This window comes from Homarus americanus, unplaced genomic scaffold (assembly GCF_018991925.1).
Source record: "Homarus americanus isolate GMGI-L3 unplaced genomic scaffold, GMGI_Hamer_2.0 scaffold7911, whole genome shotgun sequence".
NCBI lineage: Eukaryota > Metazoa > Arthropoda > Malacostraca > Decapoda > Nephropidae > Homarus > Homarus americanus.
This window is the reverse complement of record NW_024749318.1, coordinates 442,688-459,267: the sequence shown is the minus strand read 5'-3', so window position 1 is coordinate 459,267 and position 16,580 is coordinate 442,688. Positions and strand designations below refer to the sequence as shown.

General features: G+C 43.4%; 2 protein-coding genes across 2 annotated transcripts in view; both read right to left on the bottom strand.

The window, feature by feature from the left end:
• Window positions 1-7,827, bottom strand: part of LOC121853336 — a 40,351-nt gene extending 32,524 nt beyond the window's left edge. Inside the window, exon 1 of the mRNA XM_042347399.1 lies at window positions 7,758-7,827. Within this exon, the coding sequence (XP_042203333.1) occupies window positions 7,758-7,764 (7 nt within the window). The 5' untranslated portion in view covers window positions 7,765-7,827. The remainder of the gene's footprint in view (window positions 1-7,757) is intronic.
• Window positions 7,828-15,768: 7,941 nt separating this feature from the next.
• Window positions 15,769-16,287, bottom strand: LOC121853335 (DNA-directed RNA polymerase II subunit rpb1-like). The gene has a single exon (XM_042347398.1). The coding sequence runs from the start codon at window positions 16,285-16,287 to the stop codon at window positions 15,769-15,771; it is 519 nt and encodes a 172-aa protein (XP_042203332.1).
• Window positions 16,288-16,580: the final 293 nt, after the last annotated feature.

The window sequence follows — 16,580 nt, the reverse complement described above, 5'->3', positions numbered from 1 at the left end:
GAAATTATTAGACGAAACAATATCACAAGGGCACCAACACGAAAATTATTACCGGTATATAAATTAATATAAAAATAAACGCCTCATGTAAATTAAAAGTAACAATGAAGAAAAACTACAAAAATAAAATAAAAATAACCTGTATTTTATTACGACTTCAAATAATCTTTTAAAAATACGAGAAATTTTATTTTATCTTCCTCAAATATTAAAAATAAAATTACTACTAAAATTAACTTTACAATATTCAAGGGAAAGTTATAATTTTAAGTCATGTAAATATCATCCACAAAAATTATTACCTTAAATAGAAAAAGTATTAATTTCTTTCCCTAATATTACCTTTAAAAATTAAATACTAATAAAAAAATCCTTCACCTAAAAATTAAGTTACCAAATATTATCTCAGAAAAAATACAAAAATATATATAAAAATACGTAAATTCCTCCCTAAAATTTACCTTTATCCAAATACACAAAGAAAATCCCTCCCTAAAAATTTACCTACAAAAACACCAGAAAATCCCACCTTATTTCCTCTTCAAAACACCCGCACAATACCTTATTACAGTACACTTATCTTATTACATATATCTTCAGACAAACATGTAGTCAGTCGCTCCATCGGTCCAGAAAACACAAAAACAACAATCAGGAACTTCCTCTCAGACGGACGGACATTAACACAGCGAAATATAAGATCTGACTCGTTAATTGACTTCCGTTTATCTAGGAGTTGAGAAAAACCTGAAGAGAGTTGGCTCATGACCTGGCCAACGGGAGAGTTTCCGCCCCGGGCTGACTTGACCGGGCGAGGGGTGTGGTAGGCTGGGGTGGGGGTGAAGGAGGGGTGTGGTAGGAGAGGGGGGGATCTGGAAGGAGGATGAGGGATGAAGGAAGAGAGGTGGAGGGTGAGGGAAGGGAGGAGAAGAGAGGGAATGATGAGGAATAGAGAGAAGGGAAGGAAACGCGGGAGGAGGATGGATGGATGGAGGGAAGAGAGAGGAGGAGGAAGATAAAGAGGTAGAGAGAGAGAGAGAGAGAGAGAGAATTAACCAACGAATCTACTTTTTACTTAATGGGAAAGTTTATATATATACTTTTAAGCAACACATCTTGGAAAACTTGTAAAAAGAAAGTAACTCGATATACTTTCCTGAACCCATAAAGCACCTCAGATACCCACGAGAAAGTTTGCAAGATGTTGAAACTACCTACCTTAAGTAACCCTAAATTATACCTGTAATTACGCAAAATCAATCTAGACTACATTACACCTGCGGCTAGAGGGTGTCGTAGGCTCGTGGAGTCATCGGGAGAACGGGGCATCGATTCCCTTTCACCTTCTCTTTCTCATCATTTTCATAACAAGATTAATGGTGGTGGTGGTAGTGTTGGTAGGTTGGTAGGTGGTGGTGGTGGTGGTAGGTGGCGGTAGTGGTAGGTGGTAGGTGGTGGTGGTAGGTGGCGGTGGTGGTAGGTGGTAGATGGTGGTAGTAGGTAGGTGGTGGTGATAGTGGTAGGTGGTGGTGGTAGGTGGTGATAGTGGTAGGTAATATTGGTAGGTGGTGGTGATAGTGGTAGGTAATATTGGTAAGTGGTGGTAGGTGGTGTTGGTAGGTTGGTTGGTTGGTAGGTAATGCTGGTGGTGGTAGGTGACGGTGATAGCAGGTGGTGGTGATAGTGGTAGGTGGTGGTGATAGTGGTAGGTGGTGGTGATAGTGGTAGGTGATAGTGGTAGGTGGTGGTAGGGCATCAAAGGGACCCGTTGGAGGCTCCGTGAAGAAAGGCTCCACGAACGGTGAAACAATTAGCTCCCCGGCCCTTGAATAGGTGGCTAATTGTGAGCCGCCACCACAATATACCTTCAACATTTTATATATATTTTTTGTTGTTGTTGTGCTTCTGCTCCTCCTCCTCCTCTTCTTCTGCTCCTCCTCCTACTATTATTCTTCCTTGTCTTCTTGGATCTTTATTGACCTTCCTCTTCCTGATCTGCTCTTTTCTTCTTCTTGCTCCTCTTCTTTTTGTCCTTCCTTCTTCTTCTTCTTCTTTTTTCTCTAGTGTTCTTCCTCTTTCTCATTACCCCTTCCTCTTCCTCTTCAGAATGTTACCCAATTAACAAGTATACCTGTTAGCCAATTAATTAGTACACGTTTAACGGTCACCCCAATTAACTAACTTTCACCATTATAGCCACAAGATCAATGGAACAATATAAACAATGACTCGGCTGTTGGTATTGGTCGAGCTGGGTCAAGTAAGGTTATTGTCTGTCTGTCTGTCTGTCTGTCTGTCTGTCTCTCTATCCTCTCTTTCTTAATTCCAGTCCAACCTAACCTACCCAAAGCCAATCCATCCCACCTAACCTACCCTTGTCTATAGAGAAACAGCTGTTGGCGATACATCCTTGCGGTCTTCCTCCTATCCCCTACACCATCCTCCTTAATCCTATCCCTTCCTCCCTCTATTCCTTCTTCTATCCCCCGTAATCCTTCTTCTTTACCTACCCTCCCTTCCCTTTAACACCTACCATCCTCTTCCTCCTCTCCTTTCCCCGTCTCTACCCACTATGTACCTCCATTCTCTATCCCCTTCATCCCATCCCTATTCCTCCCCTTCTTTCACCCTTACCCTCCCCCCTCCCCTAATACCCCCTCCTAACCCCCACCTCCTCCCCTACTCTCTCTGTGTTCTTGGAAAATTTAATCAAGGTAACCAAACTTCTACCTGGACGAAAATTGACTTACAGCAAACCTTAAAACTGTTGTGGGAAAAATGACATTTGATCGGTGACGCGGACAATGGCTCCTCCTCCTCCTCCTCCTCCTCCTCCTCCTCCTCCTCCTGCTGCTCTTCCTCCTCTTCCTCCTCCTCCTCAGAAGATCACAATTTTCGTTACCTTTCGTTCATTGTTTCCCTCAGAATATCTACACTTAAAAAAATAAAACTCGATCGAAAGTCATAGAAAAAGTCATAATGATCTGACGACGTCGGGAGATGACACGACAGGCCAGAGTGACTATATCATGTTCGAGCTTCTTGAGACTTTTGTAAATGGATGAAACTTGAATATAATATAATATGTTTTTATTTCAAGAATTTCCTTCAGTAGGTAGGTGACCGGATGCCTATGTGAACTGTCAACATGAGAAGCTTGGAACCGCAAACACACACACACGAGGACTTTACAGCAAAGATCTCGCTCTACTTTGCGGTGAAAAGGTTTCGAAATAGACACAATTGAAGCTTCCAACTACAAATACACAAACAGCTTCGATAAAATACATGAAGCTTTAAATAGACACAAAGGTTCGAAATATACAGGAAAACTCGTCCACGTTATCTTGGTTGATGTGTTTGTGTTTTATTTTTAGTACCAACTTCTACCTCAAGGTCACTTCTTACGCCACTCTCTCCAGCCAGCCACAAGCCACCTCCCAGCCAGTCAGTGTCAAGCCAGTCACCTTCCAACCAGTTACCAGTCACCTTCCAGCCAGTCTACTGACGCAGCTGGGCCAGGAGTCCTCAGCGTCCATGGATAAAATCATGACTAGTGAATTGGGGAGACGGTAAATGAAAGGGCGCTAACAGTATTGCAGGAACCTCAGGTGGGAGCGTAGGATCACCTGGATTCTCTACCCCCCCGCCTCCCCATTCAACAATATTCTACAAATTACATCATATAACACTGCACGATATCAGGTGTTGGTCACACACACACACACACACACACACACACACACACACACACACACACACACACACACACACACACACACACACACACACACACACACACACACACACACACACACACACACACACACACACACACACACACACACACACACACACACACACACACACGTTATTAATACAGCAGCAAACGATAAAATCTGCCTGGTGAATAGGTTTAGTGTATGTATGTATGTATGTATGTATGTATGTATGTATGTATAAATTAATGAACATACACACCTGCATCTGTGACAAAACAACACACACACACACACACACACAATAATAGTTTGCGTCAACGTGTTTACCAACCTACACGTCCACTGTGTACTTGTGTTTAATACATTAACTATAAAACTAACATGCGATTAGTTTTTTTTTTCAATAAACAACGACTACAGTATATATATATAACACTACAGATATTTACTACAACAACACGACCACCAACAATAACAATAAAACTAACAAAACAACAACACTTACCTAACTAACAATAACAATAAAAAATAATAAAAACAATAACAACAAGCATTAAAGTCCCAGCAGAGAACAAAAATGGCCACTAAGTCCCCAGAAGGTTGATAGTCACCCTTGATCAAAGTCCCCAAGAGATTAATGGACGACCCAGCAAAGTCCCCAGGTGTTAATGAGTCCCCCTAGGTATAAGTTCCCCCAGGTACTAATGAAAGTCCCTCAGGTGTTAACGAGTCACCCAGGTGTTAATGAGTCCCACTAGGTATAAATCCCCAGTAGGGTAAAGTCCCTCAAAGGTGTTAGTTAAAGTTCCCTAGGTAGATTTCCCTCAGGTATTAATGAGTCCCCTAGGTTTAAGTCCCCAAGTAGGATAAAGTCCCCCCAGGTGTTAATGAGTCCCCCTCCCACACACACGAAGTACGAGTCTAGAACCTGGAGGGTGAGGTGGTCAGGTATCTCAACCACGTAACGCAGATCACACACTGTCGACACGAGTGTAAGTCATACCTGGATGCTTGTAGGAATTACATGTATATATGTATGCAAACTCAACATATTTATGGGTGTACATGACGAGCATCGGGGAGGAGGAGAGGGGTAGGGGGAGGTAGGGAGAGGTGGGGGGAGGTAGGGGGAGGTGGGGGGAGTTGAGGGGGGAGGTGTGTAAGGAGAGATGAGGGGGAAGATCACTGATCTCTTAGAACCCTGGTGTTTTTTGAGGGAGTGTTGCAGGTCAGGTCAAAGGTCATACTCTACAGGTAACATGGGGGGGGGGGGCACCTACAGGTATCAAAGGTGGGGGGGGAGGGGATATATACAGGTAAATTATCTATGGCTCACGCGTATGGACCTCGACTCGCATCTGAAGGTCATGTTTACAGGTTAACGAGGTAGTTAAAGTTCATGGTTATTAGTCATGTTTTTATGGCATGTTGAAAAGGTCACGTGTACAGGTGAGAACTGCCAAGCCACATGTAAAGGTCACGCCCATAGGGCACATCTACACTACAGATCACATTCTACAGGTCATCTACAGGTCACTATGGGATACCAACCTCCAGCAAACAAATGGAAAAAAATAACAAATTGGATTAGACAATTAGTGAAGGAAAATGTTAATACAACACACACCTGTAATTAATCTTCTCGTCATCACAGGTAAAGCAGGATTAAATTGCATCAGTTTTCATGCACGACAAACGACCATTATTATTACTGTACTGTTTTTTAAAGGAGATGTGACATAACAGTAGTACTCTCTAACTACCAGGCTCATTTAGTTACCTTTATGATGTGTTGGTGATTAGTTAGTAGAGCAGTTACATACATACATACATACATACATACATACATACATACATACATACATACATACATACAAAACTTCAACTGATCAATAACTACAATAACAACAAGATTAGCTATGAAACAACAACAACAACACCTGATTAACTCACAACAATTACACAAGCACAAAGATACACAAGCAATGTAAACAACAACAACAACAACAACAACAACAACAACAACAACAACAACTACAACAACAACAGACACAAAAAGCTACACCGTGTTAGCTGGTAAAGTTAGCTCTTACATATAGCTTTAAAAGTTAGCAGGTAAGTTAGCAGGTAAGTTAGCTCCCGACACCTTGATAAATTTAACAACAGAATCTTATCAGTTAAAGTTAAAAGTTATCAAGGTCTTGTAAATAAATTGTGAAATATTGTAAATAATTAATGACGACGATGAGGTAAATATTATTTTTATTTAGTGAGTTATTTAATAGTTTAATTATATATATATAGAGGAAAATGACCTTGTTATCCTAATTTATAAGTGATAAATGGCCTTACTTATTCAATATACGGGGATAAAATGGCTTCACTTTTTAATAATTGGAGGAAAATGGTCATATTTTTTTATAGGGAATAAATTGCCACACACACACACACAGAACCATTTCCTTTAATATGAAAGGGTTCGATTCAACTTCCGGCCGCCATGATGAGAGTGACAAGTGCTCTACCCACGACACTGACGCTTGGTGCGGTTGTCCTTGTGTCGGGGTAACCGCATATGACACCTGGAACCGTCCACCGTCACGACACACACACACACACACACACGAAGAAAGCCATGGATACACACATATTACATACATACACAGAAAATACAAACACATACACACACACACATAGGCATACATACATACAACAAACACACAGATGGAACACATACACACAAACGTCATACACACACACACACACACACACACACACACACACACGTGACCAGTTCCCAGATGATAGGGTCACGCCCACCACTTCACACAACACACACAAAATGATTAAAAAATAAAAATAAATAAGTGTCTGGGAGAACGACGCAACACACACACACACACACACACACACACACACACACACACACACACACACACACACACACACACACAAAATAATAAAATAGTTTACCATCGTAGTTATTTTATCGATATTGAAAACGGGATGTGGAACTGACTATAAAATAATAATAATAATAATAATAAAAAGTAAAAAAAAAAATCCTCTCGTCATTTGTATTATATTAACCAAAATATTTCCGAAAACATTAATACGTAAGAGTCATTTGGAAATATTTTAACTCCACTATAATTCAATATAATCAAAAGTAAACCACACTTTATCTAAACACTAAATAGAGTATTTTCTTTAAGATTGTTTATTCTTTAATATTTCGTTCATATTACTGTAAATAATTAGGTATTAACTTACGATAAATTACCGAAACGAACGATAATTTTAGGGAAAAACTGGAACCTCTGTTTAAAATGTGTTTCTAAGTAATTATCAAAGTAACTAATAACTGATTGGAAATTTTATATATATTTCAAGACAGATTGGCCAATACAAAGCCTTGGATTAACAGTAATACGTGTGGTTAAAGATTGGGTGAAGACAAGGTTACAGAGAAAACCAATCGAAGGGCAATGAGGGATTAGGGATTACTGATGGGTTAGATTAAGAGGTTAATTTAACATACTAAGGATTACCTGGTACAGTTGACACGGGATTAGTTAAGATAGATCTACGGGGATTTTACACGGATTAGTTAGGACTAGTAAAGAAGGATTAGCTGGGTATAAGTTATAACACGGATTAATGAGGGATTAGTTAACACGGGTTAGCATACATCAACAAAGAATAACTTAGAACTAGTTAACACGGATTAGCAGGAGATTAGTTATCATATACTAGAAAGGAATTAGTTAACACATTAAAAAGGGATTAGTTAACACGGATTAGCAAGAGGATTAGTTAAGACGGATTAGCCAGGGATTAGTTAACACGAATTAGCCAGGGATTAGTCAACATGGATTAGCAAAGGGATTAATTAACACAGATTAGCAAAGGGATTAGTTAAAACGGGTTAGCCAGGGATTAGTTAACACAGATTAGCAAAGGGATTAGTTAAGACGGATTAGCCAGGGGTTAGTTAACACGGATTAGCAAGACACATAGGGGCTGGGTGCCTACCTTCCATCAGGCATTTGTCGCCATTGTTGGTCGGGCGCGAAGCTGGAAGTGAGAAATAGTTGTGAGTCGATGGTCTGTACGAGCTAACACACCTGTCTAACACACCTGTCTATGGTACTCCCTCCCTTAGGCACACCTGTCTGTTATTCTGACACTCCTAACAGCTGTGTGTATATGTGTGTGTGTGTGTGTGTGTGTGTGTAATCCCCTTACCTATCTCCTAGTACACCTTAATCACCTGTGTCTAACACCTGTATGATTCCCATGTCACACCTGCAACACATGTTTATCACCTCCAATGCCCCCTACCTACTGCTCTAACACATGTATAACACCTCTGTGAGCCCTACACCTGCGTATCACCTGTCTAACCTCCTCTAGCATACACATAACACATACCTAACACATACATAATGTTGTCTCTCTTCAAAATAACACATATTAAAGGCTTAACATCTTTGACACATATGTATAGTATGCAACACATGACTTACACTTACTTGTTCCCCTTTTCAACACCTGTGGCACACATCTAGGTAAGTACAACACATATTTAACACCTTATAATCGTAAGTAAGTTGTAACACATATTTATAACACATGATGGATATGTATCTTCAGCTCAGGTTATAACACATGTTTAATTTCTTTTGATACACAGGTGTTTAATAGCTCATACGGTGTAACACTCAGGTAACAGATGGTTCTATTGTTGAAGTTTAGTCATCCTCTCAACACATATGTAGTATCTTAACACATGCGTATCACCTCTAACACATATGTATCACCTCTTAACAATAACATAATAAACGTTCAATAAAAATTCTCAAACACCTGAACTGAGACACTCCTGTTTAATATTTCCTTCCAAGTCAATTAAAACACCTGTCCACACCTGTCCATTGATTACGGACGGACAGACAGACATGAGACAGGTAACACTCATGCCCACCCACACAGCTATCAGGAAATACTTGAACAGAATATAGCGTTTATTGCCAACACAAATATTAATGTTGAATCTCTTTTTATATAATAATAATAATAATAATAATAATAATAATAATAATAATAATAATAATAATAATAATAAATAAACCCTCAAACAACCCTCAAACAGCCCTCAAAACAACCCCCCAAACAACCTCCCCTAACAACAGCAGCAGCCCCCCGTCAGTATTACCACCACTACCCAATAAAACTTTTTCAGCGCCGCTAACAGCAAACTTTTGGGAGGCGCTAACAAGGCAGTTTTCCGGCATAATTAATTGTTTCTCATTAAGAAGCTAGGATGTGTGTGTGTGTGTGTGTGTGTGTGTGTGTGTGTGTGTGTGTGTGAGTGTGTGTGTGTGTGTGGATAGGATAGCTTAAGACGTAGGATGTATATATGCCACCAGTCTACCATACACCCATCGCATCAGTGCCACCCTACACCCACCAGCGCTACCACGCGCTCGCCACAACACGCCCACCAGTGCACCTTATAGCCAGCCATACGCCCACTGCCACAATACGCCCACCAGTGCCACCATACGCCCACCAGTGCCACCATAATACGCCCACTAGTGCCACCATACGCCCACCAGTGCCCATGGCCGCCCACCAGTGCCACCATACGCCCACCAGTGCCACCATACGCCACCAGTGCCACCATACGCCCCACCAGTGCCACCATAGGCCCACCAGTGCCACCATACGCCCACCAGTGCACTAGTGCCACCATACGCCCCACAGTGTACCATACGCCCAACAGTGCCGCCAATTACGCCCACTAGTGCCACCATACGTCAGCCACCAGTGCCACCATACGCCCACACCAGTGCCACCATAGCCCACCAGCCACCATACGCCCACTATGCCACCCGCCCACCGCCACCGATACGCCCACTAGTGCCACCATACGCCCACCAGTACCAACATAAGTGCCACCATACGCCCACTAGTATGCCACCATACGCCCACCAGTGCCCCATACCAGTGCCACCGTATACTCACCTCTGTCGTCGTCTGCGCTAATCACACGTTACCTCAGGCACTAATAAACAGGTCAGCCGAGGAAGCAACGAGTACTATAAATAATGGCTTAACCCTTGAGTACGATGATTTAACCCTTTGAGTACGATGTTTTAATACTTTGAGTACGATGATTTAACCCCTTGAATACTAAGGCTTAAAACACCGTACTCAAGGGGTTTAATAATTGTTTCAATGGCGTTAAATGATGGTACTCAAGGGGTTAACATACTCTTGGTTAACCTGGGTGTTAGGGTGAAGTTAACACACACACACACACTGCATAACGGTAACATGTCTATGATATCAGGTACACAACATTACGACCTGTTTAGCGAGTCAGTTCATGTGTCAGAGAGAGAGAGAGAGAGAGAGAGAGAGCCTCCCTACACCGCAGTGACCACCACCAGGTAGCGAGGAACTAATTAGCCGCGCGGAGGTGGACGGGAACAAGTGATACACGGTGGGTCTCGCCTTCATTAAGATAATTACCCCATAATTAAGAAAGAAGTCGTCACTCTTGCCTTCATTTGGACAATAATTCAACCATTCCCATGATAATATTATTTGGCCTGAGTCACATTTTCTTTCGCTTTTATTATGGGTAATTGGGCGTGGCAAAGTATCGTGGTAGGAGAGGAGGACCTATCGTAGTGATGACTGTAGGTACGATAGATGACGGTCTCGATGATATTGAATGTATTTTTTTTTCCTTGGGCAATATCCAATTATCAACTATACGATAGCCACAGTATTATCATCAACTACGATACCCACCGTGTTCCTGACCCCCCTCCCCGTCCCTCCATTTATCTACAATACCCGAACCTCTTCCTGACGATAAAACAATAATTGTACGATGACTCTGGGGGACATCACATGACGATAACCAACGATTCTCCGACGATACCTGACAAATCTATGAAACCTTTTTTTATTCAACAATTCTTCTACTAAATCCGATAAGTTCTTGTCACCCGACGGTATCCGATAACTTTTCTACTCTCCCCGACGGTACCCGATAACTTTTCTACCCTCTCCGACGGTATCCGATAACTTTTCTACCCTCCCCGACAGCATCCGATAACTTTTCTACCCTCCCCGACGGCATCCGATAACTTTTCTACCCTCCCCGACGGTATCCGATAACTTTTCTACCCTCCCCGACGGCATCCGATAACTTTTCTACCCTCCCCGACGGTATCCGATGACTGTGTGACTCTGGGCAGGTGTAGCGCAACACAGGAAGTTGGGCCGAGCTCTGATCACCTCCCTTGTGCCTACTCAACCAAGACACAGCGAGACACCCGTCCAGCCTCCACCCAGCACCAGAGGTTAGGTTAGGGAAGGTTAGATTATCGGTGAGAAACATAGGGTAGGGTAGGGTAGGGTAGTATGGTAGGGGTAGGTATGGTAGGGTAGGGTAGGGTAGGATAGGGTAGGGTAGGGTAGGGTAGGATAGGATAGGGTGCTTATCTTTCCTACCCTTTTCATCAAGTGGTGGGAGGTCATGGTGGCAGGTCATGGTGATGGATAGTGGTAGGTGGTGGTGGTAGGTCATGGATAGTGGTAGGTGGCGGTGGTAGGCCATGGTGATGGATAGTGGTAGGTGGTGGTGGTGGTGGTGGTGGTGGTGGTAGATAGATAGATAGATAGATAGTACCGTAGGTGGTGGATGTGGTAGTAGGTGGTGGGTGTGGCGGTAGTAAATGATAGTGACTAGCTGGTGATAGTGGTAAAGGTGGTGGTAGTGATGGTGAACACATTCTGCACAATCATCAACTTCCTTTGAAAATCACTTGGTAAAAAGAAGTGACCCTGATAACCTGCAAAATCATTATCACCCTCTAAAACACTCCCCCACACCCCCCTCCCCTACCCCCTCCCCCACCCCCTATAAAAAATAGACCCCCATGGAAGCCTAAACAAAAAATATCCTGTGACAAAACAAAAATTATTAAACAAATTATTTCCACAAGAATGAAAAAAAAAATGGGTGAAAAAATTAATTTATTCTCTTCAGGTTGACAAATAAATATTTTTTTTTATTCATGACCCACAAGGAAGATAAAACAGTTACATTTATTTCCCACGGAAGGAAAAAATAATGATTTATTAAGGGAATTATATTTATGGTCACTAGGAAGTAAAAAAAAAAATATAATTGTATAAAATTATTTCACTTGAGAAGACAATGTAATAAAAAAAAATCATATCTCAATAAAACATCTCGGGAAAAATGAGCCAAGACGGGCAATAAATAAAACAAGAACAAAACATAGAATAAAATAAGAAAAATCGGACAAATAAAATAACAAAAACAATAATGAATCACAAAACTAAAGAATAATACAAAAACGGCAAAAATATTCACAAAAATCGATCAAAAATAAACAGAAAAAACCCAATAATTATTTTCCTTTGTGTGTGTGTGTGTGTGTGTGTGTGTGTGTGTGTGTGTGTGTAATGTGTATGTATGTATGTACTTGTATGTGTATGTGTCTGTATGGGTGTATGTATGTATGTACTTGCATACGTGTTTGTACAAGTGTGTGTATGCGTGTATGTGGCACGGAGACTTGACTAATGATATGCATAGTTCAGCAGCCATTTTAAACTCTTAATTAAAATGGCTGGCGTTATTGAAGAGATTAACGGGTAAATGTAACGCCCTCAGCCCACTGCCATTACCACGCCCGTGAGCAATAAAGAGAATAATGAAAAAAGCCCCTGGTGCCGTCTGGAGGAATGACCCCCCCACCCCACAACCCACCACCCACCCCACAACCCACCACCCACCCCCTAGTCCTGGGTTTACATGTGCTGGGTGACGTAAATCGGGTAGACGTAAGCTGGGGAGGACGTAAGCTGGGGAAGACGTAAACTGGGGAAGACGTAAACTGGGGAACACGTAAGCTGGGGAAGACGTAAGCTGGGGAGGATGTAAGCTGGGGAAGACGTAAGCTGGGGAAGAAGTAAACTGGAGAGGATGTAACACTGTTTACAAATGGGTAGAAAGAGAAGGTCGCGTCTATCTATCTATCTATCTATCTATCTATCTATCTATCTATCTATCTGTCTGTCTATCTATTGATCTATCTATCTGTCTGTCTATCTATCTATCTGTCTAATTTGTCTATCTATCTATCGACCAGATTTCATAGATAGGGTTCGCCTCCACTCCAATCACTAACCACTACAACCAATCAACAACCACCACTACAACTATCTGCTAACCACCACTACAACCACCTCTCGTAACCACACCCATCAATCACCACTACTATCTCACAAACTAAACTACTGCAACCATCAACTCTTACTGACACTACTACCACTACTACTACTACTACCACCACTACTACTACTACCACCACCACTACTAAGTTTTAAGACAAATAAAAGCAATTAAATATCCCTAGTGTGGTAGAGACGTAATTACCACCCCCTACCACCTCCTAAACCAACCAACCACGACCAACCACCTCCACCCACAACACCCACCACCACCTACCTAACAAACACAACCACCACCCCTAACAACCAACCAACCAACCACCCCACACTACCACAACTACTCAAAGACAAGTAAAAACAATTAAGTATCAGTGGTGTGGTAGAGGCACAGGGTCAGCCATTACCACCAGCCTTACACGGGTGACTCTCAACAACGTCATTTTTCCAGTTTAATTAAAATCATCAGAGGTTTGCTTAGACCCCAAACATACGGGGAGAAGCCGACTGTTAATTTGGAAAGCGAGACACCAGCACGCATACACGATGACTCCTGGGCCTGTGTGTGTGTGTGTAGGCGTGTGGGGTGGGAGTAGGTGTCTGTGGTGTTTGGGTGTGGGGTGGTGTGGGTGTGTGTGGGGTGGTGTGTGTGTGTGGGGGGTGTGTGTGTAATGGTACGTAAGGCCATGGAGGAGACACCACTATCACCACCACCACCACCACCTTCACCACCACCACATTCAATGATCCAAGAGGCCCTTGAGCGTGAGCCTCCACTTGAGCTTGGTTGAGTGCACTTCCAGGACTTGCCGCTTGAGTGGAGGTCAGGAATGTGCTTCCTCTTAAACACTTTATCACTCACTTGTTATTTCTGGCCATCAGTTATTTTCCTTCCGTTTTTTACTGACCAATTAATTCATTATTATTTACTCTCCTTCGTCGTCACCTGAGGCGGGAAGTCTTACTGAAATTATTTGATTTTTGGAGATAATATTGTAAGTGTGTGTGTGTGTGTGTGTGTGTGTGTGTGTGTGTGTGTGTCTGGATATGTGTGTTTGTGTGGATTTGCGTGTGTATGGATGTGGGAGTGTGTACAGGCGTGAGAGGGTGTATGGATATGGGCGTCTATTTTTTGTGTGTAGAGCGAGCGTGGGCGTGTGTGTTCGTTTGTATGGGTGTGGGCGTCTTGGTGTGTGAGTGTGCCTGCGGGCGTGGCTGGCAGGAACACACGCCCGCCTGTGAGCGAGAATGAAACATAGAGGAACTAATGTGAGATACACGGCGGCTTGCTCGACCTGCCTGGCATACTAAGATGGCCGCCCTGTTTCCCCTCTCTCCCACCACCTCTCCCCTCACCTCTCAGCTCTCCCCTCACCTCTCAGCTCTCCCCTCACCTCTCAGCTCTCCCCTCACCTCTCAGCTCACCTCTCATCTGTTCCCTCCCCTCACCTCTTCCTTCTCTCAGTTCCCCCTATCCTCTCCCCCTTCTCTCTTTCCTCGCCTCTTCTCTCCTTCGCCTCTTCCTTCTTCCCCATCTGTTATCCCCATATCCTTTATCAGTGATGATGGTGATGGTGTGGTGATGGTGATACGTGGTGATGGTGATACGTGGTGATGGTGGTGGTGACGAGGTAGTGGAAAAAAGTAGTGCAGATGATGGTGGCAGGTGGTGGTGGTAGTGATAGGTGGTAGTGGTGGCAGGTGATGATAGGTGGTGATACGTTGTAGGTGGTGAGGAAAACAGCCATATAGTGAAGTCATAAGCTAATTACAGATAGTTTAAAGATGGTAAAGCTGGTGGAATATGATGGAGATATATGGTGGAAGATGGTACGAGTCAGGCAGGCAGGCAGGCGGTCAGGCAGCTAGGGACGTCAGCTTTAAGTGAGCGAGAGCGAGTGACGTACAGCCAAGCTCCACTGCACTATTACGTTTCCTTAATCCATAAATAACAATAAATTACACACACACACACACACACACACAGACAGACAGACAGACAGACAGACAGACTCTCTCTCTCTCTCTCTCTCTCTCCATGGCCTCACATCGCTTTAAATGCCAGAAAATACTTCAATTAAGTGTACAAAAAATAATTAACGAGTAAAATAAATTATTCTCTGTCTGTCTGTCTGGTAGAAGGAGGAGAGACAGGGAGAGATAATAGACGTGGGAGGAGGGTGAGAGAGGAGGATAGGAGGTGGTGGATAGTAGCAAGAGAATAGATAGAGGAGAGGTGGGAGGGAAGAGGTTGACGGGTGAGGGTTTAGGCTAGGAGATAGAGGGAGGGAGGGAGAGGTAGGGAGGGAGGTAGAAGGAGAGGGATGAGGGATTAGGCAGGTGGTTAGGAGATGGATTGTAAGTAAGAGGATAGGATAGGAGGTGGATGGAGGATATTAAAGAGAGAGAGAGAGAGAGAGAGCGCTAGGGATCATGTGGGCAGCAGAACCTGTAAACCCCGGGATTGTCGCTCGATCAGTCTTCATAACCTTTGGATCACGACGCTGTTGCCGGCTGGTCCAGTGGCTGTTGAGGACGGGGGGTGCAGGAGCTATTAAGGCGGTGTTGGAGGAGCTATTGAAGGTTTTGTTGGAGGAGATCCTGATGGTGTGTTGGAGGAGCTATTAGGGTGGTGTTGGAGGAGCTATAATCGATGTTGTTGGAGGAGCTATTGAAGGTGGTGTTGGAGGAGATATTAAGGTGGTGTTGGAGGAGGTATTAAAGAGGTGTTGGAGGAGCTATAAAGGAGGTGTTGGAGGAGCTATTAAGGAGGTGTTGGAGGAGCTATGATCGATGTTGTTGAAGGTGCTATTGAAGGGGTGCTGATGGCTGGCAGAGAGGCTTTGCTCGGACTGCTGGAGGTGTTACTGGGGGCCAAGAGGAAGGCTTTTGAAGACTTTTGAAGGCTTTTGCGATTTTGCTTCAGGAATATTAAAAAGGACTCGAGAGAGGATTTTAAAATGGCCGAAGGGACTGTTCTGATGGGCTGAAGGGACTGTTCTGATGGGCTGAAGGGGGCTGTTCTGATGGGCTGAAGGGGCTGTTGTGATGGACTTGAAGGCTGCTGTGATGGACTGAAGGGCTGTTGTGATGGACTGAAGGGCTGTTCTGATGGGCTGAAGGGGCTGTTCTGATGGGCTGAAGGGGCTGTTCTGATGGGCTGAAGGGGCTGTTCTGATGGGCTGAAGGGGCTGTTCTGATGGGCTGAAGGGGCTGTTCTGATGGACTGAAGGGGCTGTTCTGATGGGCTGAAGGGGCTGTTCTGATGGACTGAAGGGGTCATCATACCAGAGGATTTTGTAAGATAATACCAGAAGGTTGTAAAGTTGTTGTCAGGTTGTTATGAAACTATCACAGGGTTGTTTACGAGCTGTTGTCAGAGAGCGTGAAGCTGTTACCGCCCAGCTGTTGTGACATTGGGGGGAGGCACCGATCCAGCTTGGGGGGGGGAGAGTGTGGCACTGTTCTTATTGGGGGGAGAGTGTAAAACGAGGCACTATTCTAAACGAAGGGGAGGAAGGAGGAATAGGAGGAAGAAGGAAGAGGAGGATGAAGGAAGAAGAAGGAGGAGGGAGA